Consider the following 26330-nt stretch of genomic DNA (forward strand, 5'->3'; position numbering starts at 1 on the left):
GTACCGTTGGAACAAATGTGCAGTGATGCTTGTTTAAAAAGATCTAGTATTTTTAATCCACCATCTAATACTACAATAGCCATGTTTGAGCAGTTATGGGATAGAGATATAGGAAAGGTTATACGTGATCCGTTAAAAGGTCCTTGTTACAATCTAAGCAAGGATGAAAGAGACCTTTTATGGGACATTGTCATTGATAAAAGTCTTAGAATCATGAAACCTGACAAAGATGGGGGGATTGTGTTTATGGACCCTGGATTATATTAATAGGATGAATTTTCTTTTATTTACTAATGACTTTCGAAATTTCTAGGAATGAGTTAGACATTGCGTACAGTAAAGTGGACATTCAGTTATATGACATACCTATGCAGGGTCAGATTAGTAGAGATGAGTATGACTTTCTATTTAATAATTGTCCAGTTATTGCAGGGATTTGTGGCATTCCGAAAATACATAAAAATGAGACCAAATTGCAGATGGTAATAGGAGCAAAACCTATTACATTTCCAAATATATTAACAGTTGGCTAAAACAGTCTCTTTCATGTGTTTCACTAATTTGCTATGATTCTTGGGATTTTCTAGATAAGCTGTCGAAGGTTAAATAAATAAAAAAAAAAAGCCTACTGGTTACAGTTGATGTATGTAACCTGTATTCAGTTATCCCCCACAATGAGGGGTTAAGGTGGTTCAAGGATACTTTAGAAGATATGCAGGTGTTCTCTCAAGACTGGAGCATTTCTCCCCGGGCCTCCGCTGAAAACAGGCTCTGTGGAACCTACTCGGACTTTCCCGGTAAACAAATGATAAATAAATAAAATAAATGAATTAATGTTCTAGTTAGTTTTATGATTATGGTACTTTCCAGTAACATTTTGTATTTTGAAGATCAACTTTTTAAACAATCAAATATGGTAGCAATGGTGGCAGCATGTGCCCTCAGTTTTGCTAATTTGATAATGGGATATTGGAAAAAGAATTGTGTGTTTAATTCCTCCTTCATTAATTGTTTTTTTCCTCTACCCACTTTTTGGATGATTTATTTATCATATGGGATGATAATGAGGATAGGTTGATTGATTTTTTGAATTACATTAATAATACTTCATCATTTTTGAGATTTTTTCATTCATTTGATTGTGATAAAATATTTTTGGATGTTGAAATCGTCAAAGATTATGAGAAAATTTGTTTTGTGTCAAATATCCATTGTAAGCCCACAATTTCAAATAGTTATTTACATTTTCAAAGTTGTCATCCCAAATTTCAGAAGAAATCTGTGGTGAAGGTCAACTGGTCAGACTTGCCAGGATGGTGTCGGATGATGCAGTATTTTTAATTGAGTGCGACAAACTGTTGGAAATGTTTGTTAAGCAGGAGTATCCTATGGATTTTCTCTTACCTATTAAAAATGAGGTGGTTGATAAAAGAATGTATTGCCCTTTATTAAATTATAGTGACAAGGGGGGTGGTTGGAGTCCACTAATCATGGAGTAGTGGTTAAAAAAGCTTTTTCAAAACCTTGTGTTTTAGCTTTCACATTAGATTCTTATAGTGTTACGAATATTCAAAAATAATTGGTTTATTACATCTAATACCAAACTACAAAATTGGTCGGGAGATAACCCAGTGATAGTATACAGAAGAAATACCTGTTTTAAAGAATTAACAGAAAGAGGATCTAGTTATAATAGAAGTGGGGATACATTTAAGGTTGGTATGCCCAAATGGGGCCATTGTGTAATGTGTAAATTTATTTCAGTGGGTGATTCCGTTACCTTGAACAGAAAGTTGATCAGAATCAAGGGTAGGTACAACAAACTGGGCAATTTATACAGCATGGTGCCAGATATGTCCTGGCTTTTATATTGGGAAAACCATAAGGAAAGTGAAGGTTAGAATCTATGAACATGAAAGGGATATTAAGAAGTGTAAGGAATCTAATGCATTGTATTGATATGTTAAGGATTTTCCACCCCTTTATTTTAGCTATACTGTAGTTAAGCAATTACAAAGGGATGTGAGGGGTAAAATTATTGAGGACCATTTACTTGTCCGGGAACTTATATGGCAACTCAGTTTGAACACACAAGTGTTTCCTGTTTTAAATGAAGCCTGTTCTGTTGTTCCTGTTTTGAAACTTAAAAGTTTGGATTGTTAATTACAGTCATAATTCTAATATTTTTTTTAACATTAATATTTGTTGTCTAATGTGTACAATATTTTTAGTTGTATTTTTATTTTGTGTTTTAAGTGTAATATTTAAGATTTTAATTGAATGCTCATGTGATTTTAAATAAGTATTTAAACAGGTTGATTGACATGTATAGTAGTTCTGATGAATTCCCATTGGGGATGAAAGCGCTTAACTACTGATCTGAAGTAGTTAACTTCATTTGATCATCAACCTGTGGGTTTCAGATCTGAAATGGATCCGAGTCAGCAGCTTACCAAGTTAAAGATCTGAGCTCCAAGCTCCTCCCCCTTACCCATACTACACTGCAACCTCCTTCCAATCCTCAGATCTCGTTTGCCACGGCTTCGCCAAGACGGGATCTTTGAGCTCCAGGCAGGTAAAGTGGGTTTGTTTTCCACCAAACTTTAGCTGTGCACTGTGTTAGTGTGTGTGTAGTTAGTTTTTCCCGTTTAACCTTTGGTTTTCTGCAAAAAAAAAAAAAAAAAAAAAAAGAGAGAAAAGAAAGTTTAAAGTTATAAACTTTCCCCTAGTGTAGGCCTCCCCTTCCCACCCTTGGCATGTGTGTGTGTGCGCGTTTGGCTAGTTGGCATGTGTATATGCGCGTTTGGCTGGTTATCCTTGTTTAGTGTAGCTGGTTATGTCAGAGTCGCAAAAACTGACTTTTTCTAAATGCACAGAGTGTGGTCATAAGCTGTCGCTGGCCGATGGTCGCTCTCTGTGCGTGGTTTGTTTAGGGGTTCCACACCTTACTTCGGGCTGCAAAATATGCGCAGCCTTCAACCCTCTGTCCCTGTGGGATCGCAGGACCAAGCTGATTCTAGCTGGTCTTCTTCCAGCAGAACCAGCAACAAATTCTTTTTCGGCCAAGGCTGTAGCTGTTCAAGCTTCTGGCCCTCCTCCCCTGTCTGGGACTCATACTCCCACTTCTAAACAGGGTGACAGAGAGGCCAGGAAGGAGAAGCATAAAGAGAATGATAGAGAAAGAGAGAGACAGGGAGAGGGGTCGAAAGAGGCAAGCGGACTCTGATCCATTGGGCCTCCCTTGCTAAAGTGGTCTCCACGCCAGAAAAAGTTACTAGGCTGTCTTCCCTTCAGCTCCGTTCTCCAAGATTCTCCTCAGAGCCGGAGGAGGAGGCTCTGCCCGCTTCAAGGTCATCCTCACATCGGCCCTCCCGTCCGGTGTCTGTGGCATCCTCCAGATCCACAAGGAGCCTCTCTGAAGCTGACATGGACCAGATGATAAGGTTCTTGCAGACTCATTTGCAGATGGGAGTGTTGCTGGCTCCCCCTCCCACCGGAGCAGAGTGTTTGGCTCTGACATTCGCCCCAATAGTTCTTTCTCCGATCCATCCCTGGGTTTCGGTGTCCCTGGATCCGAGGAGCCCTGGAGTCAGAGGGTCGGCGCCGATGGTCTCTCCAACCTCGACGCCGGCCATGCCTTCGAGTCTGTCGGATCCTTTGTCGAATCCGCGCTCTTGGAGCCGAGATCTGGGCGTCGGAGCCGAGGTGATGAGTGTGTCATCAGCCCAGTTGTGGTTGGGGCATACCATCCCTCTGGGTCCGACTGTTCCGGGCTCGGCCCTGATCCCCTCGTCAGATCCGAGGGGCAAGGCTATACCTGCCCCACCAGTTTCAGGGAAGCCAGTTCCCCTTCGACCTTCGACGTTGTGGAGAGGGTACTCTAAGGAGGATTGAGACCCCTCACTCTTTCATCAGAGTCCGTCCCTGCTCCCTCGCAGTTGAGTATGTCTTCTATCATCCAGTCCTCCCAGGGGCAGCCTGTGTCTGATACGCCCCAGACGGTTCCCCTCGAGGAATACGAGACTGTTTGTGAGCCCCCCCCGAGGAGGTCCCTTGCAAATGCCAGTTCAAGAGGAGGCACATGGACTCCCCCGACTCCCTCACTGAGGATACTGACTTGGAGGAAGGGGAAGGCTCCCCCAGATCACCCCCCAAAGATGTCTCCTTCGGAGACATAATGGAAATTCACTGCCGGGGGGGGGGGGCTGTTCCACCCAAATGCCTTCCTCAGATGAGTCAGTATTTCTGGAGGCATTCGACACAGGCCCATCTACCTCTTGGATGTCCCTCCCGGCTGATCCTTTGGTGGACCTCATTACCACCAGAGCTTGGAAGGAACCGGACACTGTAGAGCCAATACCCAAATGGCCAGATAAAGTATTGAGCCCTCCTGCTGACACGCCCACATGGAGTAAGGGTCCCTCAGTTGATGCCATGGTGGTGGTGGCGGCCACCAAAAAGGAACTGGCCCAGGAAAGTTCCTCGGTTCATCCTAAGGGCAAGGAGTCTAGGGCGATGGAGCGTCTTGGAAAGCGGACGTTTGCTTCAGCTACCTTTGCTATAAGGGTGCTGAACTACATGGCTCATGTGATTAGACTTCAGCGTGACCTTGTGAAAGAGTACGTGGAGTCTCCCCTGGAGTCCATTTTGGCCAAGGGTAAACGGTCATTCTCGGCTTGTATGGCCACTCTTGAGTCGGTTTTAAATACGTCCATGCGTTGACTCTCCCAGGCTGCCGAGGGAGCCGCTAGGGCACCCGGATCTGGTATTGCCATGAGGCGTCATGCTTGGCTCTGGCTTTGTGATTTTTCGGAACCTTTCAAGGCGTCCTTCGCGAATGCCCCTTTTGACGGTTCAACCCTGTTGGGAAAGACTGTCCAAGACACACTAGTCCAGAGTGAGAAGGATGGGAAAATGCTGTCGGCCGTTGGGATCTGCTTCTCCACCCCTCAAAGGTCCTTCTCCAGGAACCAGCGAGGGCAGAAGAAGTTGTGGTTCCAGAAGTCTCAGCATTCCCAGAATGCTCTGGACTCCTCCCCTAGAGACAGAGGGTGACAAGGTGGATGCCGGCCCAGAGGCAGAGGGGGACTGAAGAACTTCTAGTCACGGGAATCCTTTTCCAATCGACCCGCGCAGCAGCCCTGAGGGGTTGCTCGACTGCTCCACTCTGGAGGCAGTCAGGGGGCATGTTTTGAGGCACCTAGCTCAGTTGGAGTCCATAACATCAGATCGCTGGGTGCTTCGAATAATATCCAGAGGTTATTCCATTCCCTTCATAAACTGTCCCCTATCCACGAGGCACCTCTCGGTCGTCCCACCCAATCAGAAGAAGGTGGCAGCTTTGGAACTAGAAAAGCTGCTAGCAAAAGAGCAATCCGGCCAGTGCCCCCAGACCAGTCTGGATCAGGCATCTATTCCAGGTTCTTTTTGTGCCAAAAAAGAAGGGGGTCTTGAGGCCGATTCTTGACCTATCCACGATGAACCTGTCCGTTGCCAAGGAGAAGTTCCAGATGGTCACATTACAATCCATCCTGCCATTCTTGCAGGCAGAAGACTGGATGTGCTCAGTAGACCTCAAGGATGCGTACTACCATATCCTGATGGACAGGCGATCCAGGAGGTTCCTCCACCTTCAGCTAGGAGCCAGTCACTACCAGTTCAGGGTCCTACCCTTCGGTCTCACCACAGCCTCCAGGGTGTTTACCAAGGTCATGGCAGTTGTAGCAGCCCACCTGAGGCTTCAGGGCATTCAGGTCTTCCCGTACCTGGACTGGCTCCTCACTGCCCCCACCAGGCATCAACTTGTGCGAGCCAGAAATTCCTTTCTTCAGTTGTCGAATCTGCTGGGTTTTACAATAAACCTCAAGAAGTCCTCTCTTCAGCCTTTTCAGATTCTGGACTTCATAGGGGCAAGAATAGATTCTCTTCAGGCCAGGATATTTTTGATCCCAGACTGACTTCGGAGCATGACCCTTCATGTCTTGGCGCTTCTTCAGACTCCTTCGCCCCCAGCAGAGTTAGTCCTGAGAGCCCTGGGGTCCATGGCAGCAGCTATAAATCTGGTTCCTTGTGCACATCTGCATATGAGAGTGTTACAGTGGATGCTACAAGTTCAGTGGTCTCTGTTATATCAGCCCCTAGATTTCCAGATCCCTCTAAGCAAAGTGTGCAAAGCTTCTCTCATGTGGTGGCTTCAATCCCAGGATCTGCGAGAAGGGTGCCCCTTTGTTATGCCTCCTCCCCAAGCCACGGTAACCACGGACGCCTCCCGCTTAGGGTGGGGGGGGGCGCATTGCTTGAGCAGGACTGTCAAAGGCACGTGGACACCAAGCGAGACCGTTCTGCATATCCGTGTTCTAGAGATGAGTGCAGTCCTTTTAGCGCTGCAGGCTCTTCATGCTTCTCTTCCTCTGGGAACTATTGCGATTCAGTCAGACAATGTCATTCATCTGGTATATCAACACACAGGGGAGCCAGGTCCTATCCACTTTGTCGAGAGGCCATGAGAGTGTGGGAATGGGCGATCACCAACCGTTTTCTGATAGCAACGCACATTCTGGGTCAGTCCAACATTTTGGCAGACAAACTGAGCAGGACTGTCCTTTTGCCTTATGAGTGGTCTCTGAACCCTTATGTAGCGGAACAGGTCTTCCTCAAGTGGGGTCAAGCCTTGCTGTGATCTCTTCGCATCGCCGTCCAATGTGTAGTGCAGCGAGTCTTTTGCTCTGATTCCCCCGAGGGGGAAAGCCCCCAGAGACGCGCTTGTCCATGCTGGCCACCTGGTCTTCTTTATATGTACCCCCCGCTTCCTCTCATGAAAAATTCTTACAGAAAGCTTGGTGGTTAGGGAGCAGCATTATCCTCATAGCCCCATTCTGGCCTCATCAGATCTGTTTTCCCTTCCTACGGTCTCATCTAGTATCTCCACCCTCGATATTGGATCCCATTCCAGTTCACATTCATCATCCCTCGGGAATTCCTCCACCGAATCTGGACAGCCTTAAGCTTACTGCTTGGATGCTCCAGTTCCATTAATTGCCAGGACTCTCGGTCTCTCTTCCCCCGTTAAGTCCATTCTGGTAGCAGCACACAAGTCTTCTACCAGAAAGGTGTACTATAGTAAATTGAAGCGTTTTTCCATTTGGGCTACTCAGAGAAATTTAGATCCCTTTACCGCTCCTGTTCCAGCGGTGTTGGACTTTTTGTCTCAAATCTTCCAGCAAGAGGCCAGCTCTTCCACAGTGAAAGTCCAGCTGGCGGCTATATCCCACTTTCATGTAGGAGAGAATTCAGGTTCTCTAGCTGCTGCCAGAATTTGTAAGACCTTTATCAAAAGTACTTTTTTTACTGAGACCACCTATCAAACATCCTTCTCCTCCGTGGGATTTGACCTTGGTTCTTCAGGCTTTAGTTGCTCCTCCTTTCGAACCTGCAGCATCAGTTGATTTGAAATTCTTGTCATGGAAGACAGCCTTCCTGGTAGCTATCACCTCAGCCAGAAGAGTGTTGGAGCTTCAAGCCTTGTGCATGAAACCCCCGTACCTAGTTTTTATAAGGATAAGGTGTCTCTCAAGACTAACCCTTCTTTCCTTCCTAAAGTTGCTTCGGAGTCCAACATTAATCAGTCTATTAATCTACCTGTACGTTTCCCTAATTTTCAAAATAAAGAGGAATACAAACTTCATTTGCTGGACATTCACAGACAGTTACTCTTTTACTTACATAGGTCTAAACCCTTCCGTACGTCTGATCAGCTTTTTGTTTCCTTTGCTAAACCCTTTTTAGGGAAACCAGTTTCAAAGGTGACTCTTGCTAGATGGATCTCGCTTTGTATTTTACAGGCATACCAAGAACATGGATTACCGGAACCTGAAGGGGTTCATGCTCATTCTACTCGTTCTATGGCTACTTTTGCTGCATTCTGGTCTAGAGTTTCCCTGGATGACATTTGTTCAGTGGCTACCTAGGCTTCCTTTCACACTTTTATTATTCCATTATAAGCTGGATATGGTGTCTAGAGAAAGGGCTTATTTTTGGTTCTGCAGTGCTCCGGAATATCCTTCCTTAAGGGCCTCCCAAGATTATTGGTAGCTGGGGACTCTGTCCCACAGGTTGATGATCAAATGAAGTTAACTACTTCAGATAAAGAAGTTCTGTACTCACCATAACGTTCCATCTGAGTAGTTAGACTTCATTTGTCAGCAACCTTCCCTCCCTCCTTCCCCCTGACCTTGGTGGTTTATGTCTGTGTTTCGGGCTCAATGTCCTGAGTCTGGTGAGCCTAGTTTATGTATTCTGGTCAGTTTTTTATATCTTAGGTTGTTGTGTGTCACGCAGTGGGTGGCAAACCCGATCTGAGGATTGGAAGGAGGTTGCAGTGTAGTATGGGTAAGGGGGAGGAGCTTGGAGCTCGAATCTTTAGCTTGGTAAGCTGCCGGCTTGGATCCGTTTTTGATCCGAAACCCACAGATTGCTGACAAATGAAGTCTAACTACTCAGCTGGAACATTATGGTGAGTACATAACTTCTTTTTTTAACCATTGCAGTTGTATAATAAAGCGCAATGTCAAGTTTCCGAGTTTGCCGCTTTGGTTCTTGGTGTTGGAGTGGATTGTTCCAGTTGGCGATCTAAGTTGGGAGTTCTGCCATCTCCATCTCCCATTGGACTTGTGAGCTTTGGACAAATCCAGACACCTTTAGTTACTGCTACTCCAATCTGCCGCATGGCTTTGGAGGTTCAAAATCTGATAACTCCAGGATTGTCTGGGTCATTTCTGAAGAAATATCCTTCATCAACTCCAGCATCTTCTGTGATTCAGCCAGGGCTGACCTTGTCTGAGCTGGAGGGATCTCTAAGCCATAGCTTCGATTCTGGATCCATGACTAGGGGTTCGTCTTGGAGATTTTCAGAGCTGTCCATTCTCCTTGGGTCCTCAGTGAGTCACAGTTTGGCTCAGACCTCTCTTTCGAGTTCTGGATTTCTCTTGCAGTTGGCTTCATCTTCTGCTGGAGTGGTCCTGGGCTGCACATTAGTGACTACATTTGAAGCAGTGGAAAGAGCTCACCACATGCCTGGAGACAGGAAATCCTTATTCTCCCACCTCCACCCAGGTCGTCGTCCTCCACAACTGTCTGCCCTAGATCCTGAGCCTGCTCATTCTGTCCCATTGGGGCAGCTGGTTTGTTCTAGCCTCAAAATAGTCCTTTTGCAGTATTTCCCTAAACAGTTCCAGCTTCTCCTTGGATCATTCCCATGAGGAAGTTCCCTAGAAGAGTACATGTAAGAGGAAGCACATTGATTCCCCCACAGGAGTCTTTAACGGAAGACATCGATGAAGGGGTAGAGACCTTGAGGGTCACCCTTGAAAATGTCTCATTAGAAGAAATTATCAAACGTCTGAGACAGAAGGTGGTTGGTCTTCTGAAGCCTCTTCCTAAGAGGAGTCAGTGTTTCTTGAGGCTTTTGGAACCAACTCAGGTGCATCCTAGGTGGTTCCCCCAGAAGATGAAATGGTGGCCCTCATTTTCTATTAGTCTTGGAAGGCCCTGGATACAACCAGTCTTGTCCTTAAGAACCAAGACAAGTACCTGGTTGCACCTAAGAACTTTGCCCATTGAAGCAGGGGTTCCCCCGTTGATGCTATGGTGATTGCTGCAGCCATGAAAAAGGAACTTGCTGAAAAAAGTCCCTCTGCCCATCCCCCTAACTGGAGGTGTGCTTATTTCTGCACCCACAAGCCTGGACATACAACACCAAAGATGTCTGGGTGCAGAGAATAATTACTAGAGGCGTTTACGTTCCCTTTTTCTTTCCCCCACCCATTCCCAATGTGACATCCCATCAGAGGAAAGAAGCAGCTGCAGAGATAAGAGGTTCTACCAGACCAATGAGTATTCAGAACTTATTCAAGAATCTTTTTGGTGCCTAAGAAGATGGGATCTCAGGCCAGTTTTGGACCTAACCCACTTAAACCAGTTTGTCAAACACTTCAAGTTCCAAATGGTCTCGGTTCAGTCCATAATTCCTCTTTTGAGGAAGGATGATTGAATGTGCTCAATAGATCTCTAGGATGCATACTATCACATAAAAATAGACAGGTGATCCAGGAGATACCTTCGCTTCCATCTGGGAGCCAGCCATTTGCAATTAGAGCCCTGCCTTCAGTCTTAGCACAGCCACCGGGGTGTTTACCAAATGCATGGCAGTGGTTGCAGCTCACTTGAGATTGCTTGGATTCCGAGTGTTTCAGTACCTCAACAACTGGCTGCTCACAGCTCCAACAGGCATCTGCTGACATGCACTAGAGATTGCCTGCTGCATTTATGTCTACATTTGGACATCACAGTCAACTGTGACAAATCTCATCTCCTTCCCAGCAAAACCCTGGAGTTCTTAGGAGCTCATCTGGATACAGTTTCTCAAGTAGCACTGCTTCCTCAGTCCAAATTATCCAAATTACAACTTCAAACAAAGAATCTACTAACTCTTCAATCACCACCAGCCTGGCTGTTTTTTTCAGATTCTAGGGCAGTGGCACCCTCTATAACCCTTTTACCCTCAGTGAAATACTACACAAGAGTTCTACAGTAGACTCTGGGGGTCTAGTGGTCTATGAATCAAAATCCAATGGCATCTCCCATTTGAATCACCATGATCTGTTGACAGCATGTATCCAGATGTTTTGCAGTGCTGGCCTAGTGTCCTTCCATTGCCCAAAGCCACATTGAACAAGGATGCTTCCCATTTGGTGTGTCTGTCTGTGTCTGTCTGCCTGTCTGTGTCTGTCTGCCTGTCTGTGTCTGTCTGCCTGTCTGTGTCTGTCTGTGTCTGTCTGTGTCTGTCTGTGTGCGTCTGTGTCTGTCTGTGTGCGTCTGTGTCTGTCTGTCTGCGTCTGTCTGCGTCTGTCTGTCTGTCTGCGTCTGTGTCTGTCTGCGTCTGTGTCTGTCTGCGTCTGTGTCTGTCTGCGTCTGTGTCTGTCTGCGTCTGTGTCTGTCTGCGTCTGCGTCTGTCTGCGTCTGTGTCTGTGTGTGTGTGTGTGTGTGTCTCTGTCTGTGTCTGTGTGTGTGTCTGCGTCTGTGTCTGTCTGCGTCTGTGTCTGTCTGCGTCTGTGTCTGTCTGTGTCTGTCTGCGTCTGTGTCTGTGTGTGTGTCTGTGTCTGTCTGTGTGTGTGTCTGTGTCTGTGTCTGTGTGTGTCTGTTTTTGTGTCTTTGTGTGTGTCTGTGTGTGTGTCTGTGTGTGTGTCTGTGTGTGTGTCTGTGTGTGTGTCTGTGTGTGTGTCTGTCAATGTCTGTGTCTGTGTGTGTGTCTGTGTGTGTGTCTGTGTGTCTGTGTCTGTGTGTCTGTGTCTGTGTCTGTGTGTGTCTGTGTCTGTGTGTGTGTCTGTGTGTGTGTCTGTGTGTGTGTCTGTCTGTGTCTGTGTGTGTGTCTGTGTCTGTGTGTGTGTCGGTGTGTGTCATTACTGGAGACGGATAGTCCAAGCCTCATGGTCCTCCTTAAAGGCCAACCTTCATATCAGTGTCATAGTGATGAGGGCAGTCCTTCTAGCATTGCAGGCTTTTCAAGGCATTCTTACTCAAGGGATGATTGCAATTCAGATGGACAGCATGTCAGTGGTGTGGTACATCAGCAAACAGGGAGGAACCCATTCTTATCCCTTATGTTGGGAAACGATAAGAGGGTGACAGTGGGTGATCTCTTCCAACTGCTTCCTTTTAACAATGCAAAGATTCTGTGGAAGTCCAGCATTCTAGTAGGCAAACAGAGCAGATCTATTCTAATGCATCAAGAGTGGTCTCTCAATCCTTCAGTAGGGGAACACATGAAGCACATGCTGTGACCTGTTTGTCTCTCTGCACAATTCCAAATGCAGTAGATTTTTCCCTAATCACCCCAGAGGGGGGGAGTTGCCAAGGAATGCTCAGATCCACAATTGGCACTCTAACCTCTTTTATACCTATCCTCCCACACACTTGTATCATAGTTTTTACAGAAAACTCATCAACAGAAGAGCAAAGCTGTCTTCATTTTTCCATTTTGACCTCAACAAGTGTAGATCTTACTGCTCTTGCCTCATCTGATATGCCCTCCTTGGATTCTGGTCGGATCTTCTGCTCCACCTCTTTGGGATACCTCACCCTTCAGGTTGGCTGAATGGTTTCTCCACTTCCAATGATGGTTTTGCCCACCTTATTTCTTCTTCTAAAAAAAACGTCTTCATTAGGAAGATATACAAGAGGAATTGGAAGCGATTCTCTATTTGGGCGAACAAAAGAAATCTAGACCCTCCCTTTCAGCACCCATTCCAGCAGTTTTAGAATTCCTGACTTCCATTTTTCTTAGTGGAACATGTTACTCTACAAAGTACACCTGGCTGTAATCACCAGTTCCCTTGAAGGCAATGTTCATTTGTCACTGGCCTTATGTACTTTTTTGCTCAGGCCACCTATCAAAGACCCTACCTCTTCTTTGGTGTAACAATTCTTGTCCAAGCCTTAACTCGGTATCCCTTTGAATCCACAGTAAAGGCTGATCTAAAATTTTTGTCCTTGAAAACCATTTTTCTAGTTGACATTACTTCTGATAGAAGAGTTTTGGAACTTCTTGCCAGCCACCTTGTATCATTTTTCTCTCTGCACCAGTCCATCCTTTCTTCCGAAAATAGGTTCTGAATTAACTGTAAACCAATCCTTTAATTTACTAATGTTCTTCCCAAAATTCTCCAATAAAGGGGAATATATACTTTCATTTATTGGACGTAGACAGCCAGTTAAGATTTTATCTACACAGAACAAAACCTTTCAGGAAATCAGACCACTTGTTTATTTTATTTTCAGAAGCTAAACTGGAGACAGTCTATGTCTAAACTTACATTAGAATGATGGCTCACTGAATTTATTTGTGTATGAACACAAGGGCTTGCCTTTACCAAGACCATCATGAGCTCACTCTACAAGGTCAGTCTTCATGTCTTTTTATCCAGCACTTCTATAGATGATGATTGTGCTGCTGCTAGTCGGACCAATGCTTATACCTTCATAGCTCATCACAAGTTAGAATTAGTTTCTAGGAACAGGGCAAGATTTGTGTCTGCCATACTCCAGAATTTTCTTCAGTGAGACTACCTTAGGTTGACACTAGCTGAACACTCTGTCCCAAAGGTTGAGGAATGGATGAAAAAGACATCTTCAGATACAAAAGTTTTGTATGCACCATAACAATGCATCTGTGTTGTCTGTTTTCATCCTACTGGAATAAGGTATTTATTTGGTCTCCTGGTAAGATCTGGAGGTATTTTCCTTTTGGTCTGTTCCTTCCTTAGCTCCAGATATACTTCCTGTTATGTTTCTAGACATTTATAGAACTGTTTCCATTCTATATGTTTATATTTAGGGACCAACTTCATCTGAGGCAGTCTATGGCTTGGGAGAAGATTATGGGCAAGGGTAGGAGCTTGAGCTGCATATCCAAAGTCTGAGAAGTGCTGAAATCTGATCTGAGGCCTGATAGAAAACCCAAAGCTTGAGGAAGGACAAAAACAGACAGTATAGATGCACTGTTATGGTAAGTACATAACATTTCTTCTCTGTATGGCTTTCTGTTTGACCTTGTTACTTGTTTTGCTACCTCAACACTTTTAGCTAATTTATTTTTCTCATATGTTCTATTTGATGTGTAGGTTTTAACATTTTTTCATTTTTATTCCTTTTCAGGTATTGAATTTTACTTTTATTAATTGCCCTTCTCTTTTGAGTGGTTGAGAAGAAGGCTGAGCATGCATGAATATTGATAGTTATCATTGTTGAGTCACATGATTGGCATTGTCCTCTGTCGTATCAGAAGGATTTCCTTGCTCCTCCTGACTGGATGTTTTTGTACCTAGTAAATGATGAGGACTAGACTTATTACTCAGCTTTTCTTTAAAAGAACTCTTCCAGTGATCTGTAAAATGGGTCTGTGTTGCAGTTATGCCTGTGTTTAGTGTAACCAGCATCTTAACTGAGCATTGCATAAAAGAGGGCAGCTTGTTTGCAGTTATGAAGGTGTATTTGCTCATTGTACTTTTGCTTAAATTTCCTTAATATGTGATACGTGACTTCCCTTGCAAGCTATTTCATACAACAGGAAATTGCAGTACTGGAGATAAGTGTATATTTTCTCATGAACCACTTACTGAAGAAACACAGGAGCTGCTTAACAAGGTAAGTGGGAGAGAAAAGTTAGAATAACTAATTGCTTGTATGTGCATAACTAAAATAATAAACTGCAATATGTGTACATTTGCTGGGCTTAGATTAAGACATTCCTGTTTGAGGAAACTCCACTTCTTTTGGTTGGTGTTTGAAGTGCTTTCTTTGTATACCCTGTACTGATAGGAGTCAAATATGTTATTGTCTGATTTTGTTAAATCTTAGTGTAAACGTATTACAGTGAGTAAGGAAGAGCTGACTCAAAAGCACATTCACTGAAATAAATGTTTATTAAAAAATGTGTATATAAGGTCTACCTGATAAGATCGAAAACACCAAATTTTCAGTTAAACAACTCTTCACATAACCTACAAGTTACCCAGGGAAAGGAGTCAGTTGGACAGCATTTGAGAGTTTGCCCCTTTTCCCCACTATAGTGCGATTTCAGAATTGGGATAATTGGGGGGGGTGAGGGGCAAAGCCCCCCTACTGTATGGATTTGAAGTGCTTCCGTGTGGTTTCTTCTGCTTGTTGGCTGACAGGATGTTTTTCGTGTTTCACTGTTGCAGTCATTACATTTGGGTTATCTGCTTGCAGATAGCCCTCAGCTGGCCTGATTATCAAAGTCTTGCATCGGTTGCTGTCTCTTCTTCCATGACGTCAGGTAGTCAGGGGGTGTAAAGCATGCAGCTGATGCCATTACCCCAGTCTTTCTTGCCGTGCGGTGCCTAAAGCAGAAGCAGTTCGCAAGTGCCGATCGGCCGACTCCTGAAATTTTCGTTTTCAAGTTTAAGAAACAAAGTCTTCAAAAAAACTAAGTACCCAGTTGGGGATCCTTTTTCTTGCTCTAAACCGATGTCAGTAAAAGTTAACAATTGTATTACTTGTGGAAAGCAAATATTTCATAAAAATTTTCATTCATACTGTATTCCTTGCTTAGGCCCAGACCACGACTTCCCTCGCTGTCGGTTTTGTGCCTTATTCAATCCTCGTACTATTTGTTGTCAGTTCATTTTCGCATCAAACTATTTCGGTACTCGGTTTAATTATCCAGAAATGGCTTTAGTAAGCCATCCAACTAATGACATTCCGAAAAAACGTAAAGATAAAGACAGAGACAGACCCCGCATAGGTTCAAAACTGCCAATGACACTTCCGTTAACCTACTTGCCAGTTCGCCGGTACTCAGTGAGGAGCTTTCGCAGCCCCTGATACCCGCTTCTTCAGATTCGCAGGCCTCTACTGAGTCCCATTCGGAGTCCGGTATGCCGCAAGATGCTCCTTCGAATATGGAACCTGTAGATGTCTCTACCTTGGATGGGTCCAGAGCCACTGTGCAGGCACAGGCTTCTGAGGGTGTATTCAGGCCTACTGACTTGCATATCAAACCGACGCCATCTTCTTGAAGGCCTAAAACTCTATCCACGCCTAGAAAACCGACGTCCAAACTGCATGGTGTTAGAAAAATATATATTAGCATGTGTGTGCAATGCTTATTTTAATAAGGGAAGATTAACACATTTTTATTCTATATGCAGCATTAGTTTTATTTGAAACTGAAAATATGCTTTTCTGAAATTGTGCTTTCTGACACTGCAAGATGCACTCTGACCTAGTTTGCTAGCACAGCAAAATACATGTTTACCTTGGAAATGTACTGGAAAGCAGGTGATTTTCTGCTAGGTCAGGAAAATAAAAGGAGAATAATAATAATTTCTGGAGATCCATTCATTATAGACAATAAGCTGTGTTCGTGTTGATGAAAAAGTGCACAAGCTGCAAGACAGTTAGATATTATGAACAATAAACTGCTTCAGAAATTTGTACTTGCATTGTGCTTAAATTAGCCATAGTACCTAGACTTGTAACATCACATAGCAAGAAAGTTATAATTGACTGGTGGTCATCAAGGCCATCCTGTTTACTGAAAAATCTTTTTTAAACTTTGAAGAGTCAGCTAGAAATGTGAGAAATATCTGTAAAGTAACAGAATTGTGAACTGGTGATCTACTACGTCAGTCGTAGTGGGCAATGTCTTGAAAGAAAGGTATAATAACTGACACTTCCTGATTTAGTTAGACAAACTCTAACTGCATTTTTTGTCTCCTTGCGCAAGAATAAAGATACCTGAACTGAACATTATGCTTTTGGTCTTTTGAAGTATTTTTCTCTAACACATGGTCAGGCCCATGTGCCTAAAAAACAAATGATAAGAATGGCTGAAGACCTTATCACTTTAATTAGGGGAAGCCAGCTATCTCCCTGTAAGAGACCTAGAACTGATTTTCCTTCTGATCAGGATTCTGAAATTTCTGTTTATTCTGATGACCAGGATTTGCCCTTATCTACCTATGAGGATTCTGATGCAGAGGACTCCATTCCCTCTGCTTCACCTCCAGAAGAGTTCTCTTTTGGTGAAACTTTGCACACTCTTAGGGAGCATTTCCACTGGGAACGCCAGAATTACTCTGACTCCAAAAAAGAGGCTTTGGGAATTCTTACTTCTCCCTCAACACAAGCCTTTAGCTATCCCTCCTGTACTGGATATCATAGATGATGCCTTCTTGGAATCTCGCCTGGCCCCAGACACTTTACCTGCAGCTCCTATGAAACCTGACAAGTATTACAGAATACCTGACTCTCACAAGTTCCCCTTTAAGAATCCTACTGCGGACCCTGAGACCATTTCACAGGGACTCATACTGCCAAAAACCCTACCCCCTCTGATGGAGATTCCAGGGCCTTGGACAGATGGTGTAAGAAGGTATACACTTCTGCTGCTTTGGCCATTAGGGCCTTAAACTGCCAGTTTCATATGTTAAAGCATCAGCAGCATTTTATTGGATTACTTAAACAGAAATTGATGTTGATTCCTGACTGTACTGAAAATAAAGAATTACAGGATTTAATGCATTCTGCTGAACAAGTTGGTAAATATACTTTGCAGTGTGGTTTTGACTCCTTAGAGGCATCTTGTAGGGCTGCTGTCACTGGGTCTGTTTTTAGAAGGCATGCTTGGCATAAGGAGCAAACTTTGCCAGATCATGTTAAAGCTAAATTGCTGGATGCTCCCTTAAACCAAGACCGCCTGTTTGGCAACAAAGCAGAGGAAGTACTTAATAAGATGGAGGTAAAAGCCACATCTATGCAAACTGTTAAAGATTTCCTGCAAGTACAGCCTCCCATATTTAGTAGGCATTGGCCTTCTAAGAATTGGTCCTTTCCTGTCTCTTCCTGGCCTTCTCAGTCCAAACCCAGGAACTGCAGACCACCTAGGCTACAGTCTCAAGGTACTTGCAGGCCTAAGCAGTGGGGGGCTTCCACTTCCAAAGATGGAAGTAGTAAGACACCCCCCTATGGTAAACTGTCACAGTGACTTAATCTTAAACCTTCCAAGCCCTGCTCAGCTGACTGCTCCTTTAGGGGGAAAGATCGCCCTGCATGCGAAAAACTGGTAACTCATTACCCAAGACAAATGGGTTTTAATTATAGTTTCCCAAGGATAAAGATTCCACTTCCACACCTTACCAACCCCAAATGGTTGGCCAGACCTACCCCCAAATCAGTGGGCAGAGGCTCAACAGCAGGTCCTGTCTCTCCTAAGTATCAGGGCTATTCAACCTGTCCCAGCAGAAGAATGGGGACAAGGTTTTTACTCAAGACTTTTCCTGGTACCCAGAAAAGACAACTCCTGGCGTCATGTCCTGGACCTGTCTATCCTAAACACCTTTTTGGTAATCCCAAAATTCAAAATGCTAACTCTTCATGAGCTGCTTCCCATGCTAGGCAAAAATGCCTGGTTGGCAACATTGGACTTAAAGGAATCCTACCTCCACATCCCAATAAGGGAGTCTTGCAGAAAATATCTATGTTTCAGAGCAGGTTACATGCACTATCAGTTCTCTGCACTGCCCTTTGGCTTATCCACTGCGCCCAGGGTATTCACAAAGTGCCTAGCTCCAGTCATTGCATTCTGCATGCAAAGAAATATTCAAATATACCCATACCTGGACGATTGTCTAATTCAGGCAGAAAGCCAGGACATACTATTAAATCATCTGGCATTTGTAAAAAAAACTGCTAACCTCACTGGGGTACACCATTAACAAAAAGAAATCTCACCTAGTACCCTGCCAACAAATTGTATTCCTGGGAGCAAGCTTGAATGCAACTTCCCAGATGGCCTACCTCACGCCAGAGAAACAGGTTTATTTGACAGCCTACTTCAAACTACTGGCCACAAAGACCCAGCTATCTGCAAGGAAAATACTGCAAGCCCTGGGGTTCATGGCCTCTTGCATCTTACTAATTCCATATGCAAGACTGGACTGCATATGAGGAAACTACAATGATATCTAAAAAGCCTATGGTGTCAACATTCTCGGGACCTGGAATCAGTGATTCCTGTCATTCCTTGTATAAAGACAGAGTTCCTTTGGTGGGCAGAGGCCTGCTACCACAACATGGGACTGCCATTCACTCTACCTTTTGCCGCCCAAACCCTAACAACAGATGCATTAGATTATGCATTGGGGGGCTGACTTGGCAGGGCAGTGCATTCAGGGCAAATGGAACTTGAGTCAAATGCACCTGCATGTCAATCAGAAAGAAATGTTAGCTGTACAGAATTATCTGACAGCCTTCAAGGACCACATTCTTCTAGGACAATTATTGGTAAAGACAGACAACGCCACTGTTATGTGGTACATAAACAAGCAGGGGGGAACCCACTCATACCTTCTCTGCAGAATAGCCATGGCTCTGTGGAACACAGCCTTGAGCTACCAAGTGCACCTACAAGCTCAATTCCTGTCAGGCAAGCTAAATTCACTGGCAGATGACCTAAGCAGAAATCTCATGGACCCACACTAGTGGAAACTGGAACCAAAAATATTCAACATGTTGAGAAACAAATGGGGGAGCCCAGAAATAGACATGTTTGCCTCCCCTCAGAACTACCAATTGGACAAATTCTGCACAAGTTCTTCCCACAGACAAACTTGGAAAGTGGATGCCCTGTCCTTCACCTGGAAAAGCCTCTCAGTTTATGTCTTTCCCCCTCTGCCTCTCCTCCCAAAAGTTCTACTAAAGATCAAACAGGGCAAACCAAGGACAATACTCATTGCACGGGACTGGCCATGCCAACACTGGCACCCCCTCCTGTGCAGTAGGTCACTGCTGGAACCATGGCATCTGCCACAGACCCCTTCCCTGCTGTCCCAGCAGGAGGGCCAGATTCTACACCCCCACCTTCAAACCCTGAACCTTGCAGCCTGGCTAATTACCTGAGCTCTCCCAATACCATCCCTCAGTAAGCAAGTGCTGTATGTCATTCTGGAGGCAAGGAGGCCTAGTACTCGAAAATCCTATGTTGAAAAGTGGAAAATATATTGTTCCTGGAGCCAAACTCAGGGGATGGGCACATCTGTGCCCAGCTTACCACATATTCTTCAATACTTAACAGAGATACTTCACAAGGGCCTTTCCTTCTCTTCTATTAAAATTCATCCCTCAGCCATTTCAGCACATTATAATACTGAGCCTCCCCTCTTCTCTCACCACCTGCTGAAACAATTCCTCAGAGTGGCCAAAAATGTAAGACCACCCAGGAGAGCCCCTACTCCATCCTGGGACCTTAACTTTGTATTGGAAAAGCTCACTCTACCCTCTTTTGAGCCAGCTTCAACTGCAGAATTGAAATTCCTTTCTTGGAAAACAGCCTTCCTTCTAGCCATCACTTCTGCAAGAAGAGTGTCTGAATTACAGGCCCTCATAGCAGTGGAGCCCTTCATCATCTTCCATGCAGACAGGGTGTCCCTCAGAACCAATCCTTCCTTTATGCCCAAAGTGGTATCCAGTGTGGCCCTCAATCAGTCCATTCATTTGCCGACCTTCTTTTCTAATCCACAGAACAAAGGAGAATGAATACTGCACTCTTTGGACGTGCACAAACAACTTAGATTTTATTTGGACATGACTAAGCCTCTCAGGAAAACTGAACAGCTGCTATTTGCCTTTGCTGCAGGGGCAGAGGGGAGGGGCATTTCAAAGCAAACCATTTCTAAGTGGATTGGCCATTGCTTTTATTTCTGCTATAAGCACCATGGAAAACCTACCCCACAGGGGATAAGATCACATTCCACCATGGCTGCATCTACTTCAACAGCCTGTCTCAAAGGTGTTCCTACCAGGGACATCCTAGAAGCTGCTACCTGGAGTTCTGTTCATACCTTCATCAAGCATTACCACTTGCCTAATTTTTCTAAATCCAGAGCTGGTTTTGCCACTGCAGTCTTGCAGGGCCTAATAGCTGGTCCTAATGCTCTCTAGTTGCCTCCTCCCTTTCATAGCTTTGGGAATCTACCCAAATGTAATGACTGCAACAGTGAAACACGAAAATCATAGTACAGTTCTGTACACTTACCATAAATGTAGATGTTCGAGTGTATTCACTGTTGCAGTCCTGGTTACCCTCCCTCCAGCCCCCGACTTCTATTGGCTATACCTCTCTTCTTGTTTACTGTATTTAAGCTTTCTGGTGTATTTGCTTTTTGTTGGAGGTGTAACCTTATATATATAATTGCTTCCCATTATGGGGGCACCTGACATCTGGGGCAAGAAAAACTGATGTAATGGCATCAGCTGCATGCTTTATACCCCTGACTACCTGACGTCATGGGAAAAGAGACAGCAACTGAAACAGGACCCAAGACTTTGATAATCAGGCCGGCTGAGGGCAAGCAGATAACCGAAATGTAATGACTGCAACAGTGAATACACTCGAACATCTACATTTATGGTAAGTGTACACAACTGTACTTTACTTTCCCTCGGTAAATTGTCTGTGTTGTGTGGAGTCGGTTTAGTGCAGATTTGTTGTTTTCTCAGATGTTCGTGTTACACTGCTGCAGTCATTACACTTGGGTTATCCTGCCGTTGGGTGGTCCTGAGTTCCAAAGTCTTGGTCCTGCATCGGTTGCAGTCGCTTCTTCCCTGACGTCAGTGTGACAGGGGTATATAAGATGCAGCCGACGCCATTTTCTTCAGTCTTTCTTGCCGCGCGGTGCCCGAAACAAAAGCAGTTCGCAAGTGCCGGTCGGCCGACTCCTGAGATTTTCATTCCGAATCCAGAACCGAAGTCTTCTACAAAGCGAAGTACCCCGTTGGGGAAACTTTTTCTTGCCTCAGACCGATGTCAGTAAAAGTTAATAACTGTATTTCTTGTGGGAAGCAAGTACCGCATAAGGATTTCCATACTTATTGTATCCCATGCCTAGGCCCAGACCACGACGTCACAGGTTGTCGGTTTTGTGCTAGGTTTAACAAGCGCACTATTAAACGTCGGTTTGATTTTGCCCTACATTATTTTGGCAGAAAATTCAATTATACCATGCCGTCGAAACTACCGACGACCGGAATACACAAAAAGTGCAAAGACAAGGACAGGCATCCGAGGCCCAAAATTGACGACGAAGCCTCTTCTAGGCCAGTCGCCGGTTTTCAGCGAGGCGCCTTCGCAGTCCCTGACGACCGTTACTTTAGAACCTCAGGCCGTCTCCGTGAAGATGGCTGGGCCTTCGGACGCACCAGATTTACACCCTACCGAGACTAACCCTTCAGAGGGATTGGGAGTAGCTGAGCAAACCCGTAGCTTCAGAGGGTGTTTTCAGACCTACTCAGTTAACCATTAAATCTTCTGCTAAGTCTAAAACTCCTTTAAAAACAAAGAAACAAATTCAACATTCACCAGGACAGGCCTCCATGCCTAAGAAACAAATGCTAAAAATGGCTGAAGACTTTATCACTCTGATCAGGGGGGTCCCATCCCCCTCCTGATAAAAGGCCTAGACAGGATGCAGACTATGACTAATCTGACCAGGTATCCATCTCTTCAGATTAATCCTCAGACCTAGGATACTCTCTACGCCCCTATGAGGATTCTGATGCTGAGGAATCCTTTCCTTCAGCCTCTCCGCCAGAGGACTACTCCTTTGGGGAAACTTTGCATACCATGAGGGAGCATTTCCATTGGGAGGGCCAGGATTATTCAGAGTCCAAGAAAAGGCTCAGAGATTTCCTTTTATTACCTCAACACAGACCCCTTGCTATCCTGCCAGTGTTAGATATTGTGGATGATGTGTATATTGAATCCAGTTTAAATCCTGATTCTTTACCTCCTGCTCCAGTTAAGCCAGACAGATACTGCAGAGTCCCTGACTCCACAAATTTCTTTATAAAAGCCCTGCTGCTGACCCTGAAACTATTTCTCAGGGCCCCAAAGGGGTAAAGGCCTCCTCAGCAAAGAACCCAGTCCCCTCTGACAGAGATTCCAGAGCATTAGACAGATGGGGGAAGAAAGTATATACATCTGCAACTTTAGCAATGAGGGCCTTAAATTGCCAGTTTCACATGCTAAAATATCAGCAATATTTGATGTCTCAATTGAAACAAAAAGTGCTTCCAAACTCAGATCCTCCTAATTATAAAGAAATGCAGGATTTATTGCATGCAGCTGAACAAGTGGGAAAACATACTTTGCAATGCGGTTTTGATTCATTAGAGGACTCCTGTAGAGCAGCAGTTACAGGTTCTGTCATTAGAAGACATGCTTGGTTAAAAGAACAGACGTTACCAGATCATGTTAAAGCAAAATTATTGGCTGCACCTTTGCAGCAGGATGTTTTATTTGGAGTCAAGGCAGAAGAGGTATTAAAGAAAATGGATAAGACAAAATCTGTGCAAACCGTGAAGGATTTTTACAGGTTCAGCCTCCTCGATTTAGCAGAAATTGGCCAACAAAGAATTGGTCCTTTACAGTTACAGACAGACCTCAAAGGGGCAGATACAGACATCCAAGAGGTAGAGGTCAATCGCAAGGTCCTTACAGGCCTCGACAATTGGGTGCATCAACTCAGAAAGAAGGGGAAGACAGGCCTCAACCTTACAAAAAACAGCCCCAATGACTTCCCACTACAGCTGCCAAACACTTATCTCTTGGCAGCCCCCTTGGGAGGAAAACTGGCACTTTTCTGTCACAATTGGCATATGATCACCAAAGACAAATGGGTTCTCAACATTGTATTTCAAGGTTACAGGTTCCACTTTCACACTCTGCCAAGGCTAAAAGGAATGCCAAATCTGCCACCAAATCAATAGGCAGAGGCTCAAAGACAAATTACAGCACTCATGGACATGAGAGCTATTCAAAAAATACCAACACAGGAGCAAGGACAAGGATTTTACTCAAGACTCTTTCTGGTTCCCAGAAAGGACAAAGCCTGGAGGCCCATTTTGGATCTTTCTTCTCTAAACACTTACTGGATGTTCCAAAATTCAAAATGTTGACACTACAGCAGCTTCTTCCCATGCTGGGCAAGAAAGCTTGGCTTGTAACTTTGGACCTCAAGGATGCATACCTGCATGTCCCTATTAGACAAAAACTGCAGAAGATACCTCAGATTCATAGCTGGTTCAATGCACTACCAATTCTCTGCACTGCCCTTTGGCATATCTACTGCGCCCAGGGTCTTCACAAAGTGCCTGGCACCAGTAATTGCATTTTGCAGACAGAAAGGAATTCAAATTTATCCATACCCGGACGACTGCCTGATTAAAGCAGAGAGCAAGGACATTCTTCTAAAGCATCTGGCGTTTGTAAAAAAGTTATTAAGTTGCCTAGGGTACACAGTAAATGAAAAGAAGTCAAAACTAGTGCCCTCACAAGAGATAATATTCCTTGGTGCCAGCTTGAATACAATGGGCCCAGATGGCTTATCTCACGCCAGACAAGCAAGGACAACTGACTCAATATTTTCAATTGATGGCAACAAAGACCCATCTCCCTGCAAGAAAAATTCTGCAGGCCTTGGGTTACATGGCATCTTGCATACTACTAATTCCATATGCCAGACTGCATATGAGGAAACTACAATGGTGTCTGGTCTCAACACTGTCAAAGTTTGGAAACAGTAATACCACTAATTCCTTGCCTTCAACAGGAGTTTCGATGGGGGGCTCAAGCATGTCAGCTCAACAAAGGACAGCCTTTCACTCAACCCACAGCCAGGCAAACACTGACAACTGATGCATCGGATTACGCCTGGGAAGCACACATTGCAGGAAAATGTATTCAGGGCATGTGGCCCGCAGAGCAAAGGCATCTTCACAGCAATCAAAAAAGAGATGCTAGCTGTATAAAATGCCCTTATAGCTTTCAGGGACCTTCTGCATCCAGGACAACTACTACTAAAGACAGACAACACCACAGTTATGTGGTACATAAACAAGCAAGGGGGAACTCATTCTTATCCCCTCTGCAGACAAGCCATGTCTTTGGGGAACACAGCTATAACCTATCAAGTTCATCTGCAAGCACAGTTCCTGCCAGGAGAGAAAAACACACTGGCAGATGACTTAAGCAGACACATCATGGATCCGCACGAGTGGAAATTACATCCACAAATACTCAGAATGATAACACAAAAATGGTGGAGCCCGGACATAGATCTGTTTGCATCCCCAATGAACTGCCAGCTACAGAAATTCTGCACAAGGAATTAACACCCACAAGCATGGAAAGTGGATGGCCTCTCATTCAGCTGGAAAAACATAAAAGTATATGCTTTCCGACCACTACCTCTCCTTCCAAAGGTACTCATAAAAGCCAGGCAAGAAAAGCCAACGATGATCCTGATTGCCCCAGACTGGCCACACCAGCACTGGTACCCAATCTTAAAGAACTTAGCACAAGGTCAACCCTGGATTTTGCCTCAAATCCCACATCTTCTGACTCAGCACAACAATCAGATACTTCACAGCCAGCTAAAGACTTTAAACCTGGCTGTATGGAAAATTTTTTAGTCAAGCAAGCAATGCCTCTCTCCAAAGCTGTTATGGATGTCATTTTGGAGGCCAGAAGGCCTAGCACCAGGAAAGCCTATTCGGATAAATGGAAGAGATTCTGTGCCTGGAACCAGGCTCACAGCCTTGACCCTCTTTTCCCAAATATTCCTCAGATACTACAATATTTAACTGAGATGCTGGACAAAGGCCTCTCCTTTTCATCCATCAAGATCCACGCCTCTGCCATCTCTGCTCATTACAACACGGACCCACCTATTTTTTCTAATCCTCTGCTAAAACAGTACCTCAGACGGGCTAAAAACATAAGACCGCCTCGTAGAGCACCAACTCCAACTTGGGACCTCAACTTCGTGTTGGAAAAATTAACTTTACCTCCTTTTGAGCCAGCTGACTCAGCAGATTAAAAATATGTCTCTTGTAAAACTGCACTGCTCCTGGCAATAACCTCAGCATGAAGAGTTTCAGAATTACAGGCACTAATGACAGTGGAACCTTTCATCATTTTTCACCAAGACGGGGTGACTTTAAGAACAAACCCTACTTTTATGCCAAAGGTGGTATCAAGTGTGGCTCTAAACCAACCTATTCACTTGCCAACTTTTTTATCCAAACCCACAGAATAAAGGGGAGAGATTTCTGCATTCTTTGGAGATACACAGGCAGTTACGCTTCTACTTGGACAAAACCAAAGCTTTCAGGAAAACTGAGCAATTGTTTGTAGCATATGCTACAGGGGCACAGGGAAAAGCCATTTCAAAACAGACCATTTCAAAATGGATAGGACACTGTATACGTTTCTGCTATACACAGCATAGGAAAACTGTACCTAACAGCATTAGGTCTCACTCTACCAGGGCAACAGCCACTTCAACTGCCTACCTCAGAGGAGTACCTACCAAGGAAATTTTGGAAGCAGCAACTTGGAGTTCTGTACATACTTTTACCAAGCATTACCGTCTGCCTCTTTACTCTAAATCCAGAGCTGGCTTTGCCACTGCTATACTGCAGGGCCTTATAGCCACCCCTAATGCCTTATAGAACCAGCCACCCTACCTCAGCTTTGGGATTCTACCCAAGTGTAATGACTGCAGCAGTGTAACACGATGAACATAGTACACTTTTGTACCTACCATAAATGTAGATGTTTGAGTGTATACACTGCTGCAGTCCAGGTTACCCTCCCTCCTTCCCCTCTTACTTGCTGGTACATGCCTAACTCTTCTACCCTTTACTACCTATGGGGAGTATTTGCGGGTAACTTAAATTTTTAGAATTGCTTT

At 44.5% G+C, this 26330-nt stretch overlaps 1 protein-coding gene across 1 annotated transcript in view; it reads left to right on the forward strand.

Annotated features, from left to right (window-relative positions):
- The window catches only part of ZC3H4 (zinc finger CCCH-type containing 4), a 589226-nt gene that overhangs the window by 357578 nt on the left and 205318 nt on the right, over positions 1-26330 (forward strand). Inside the window, exon 10 of the mRNA XM_044083867.1 lies at positions 14090-14199. Within this exon, the coding sequence (XP_043939802.1) occupies positions 14090-14199 (110 nt within the window). The remainder of the gene's footprint in view (positions 1-14089; positions 14200-26330) is intronic.

The sequence above is a fragment of the Protopterus annectens genome, chromosome 1.part0, assembly GCF_019279795.1.
Source record: "Protopterus annectens isolate FY-2018-M chromosome 1.part0, PAN1.0, whole genome shotgun sequence".
NCBI lineage: Eukaryota > Metazoa > Chordata > Ceratodontiformes > Protopteridae > Protopterus > Protopterus annectens.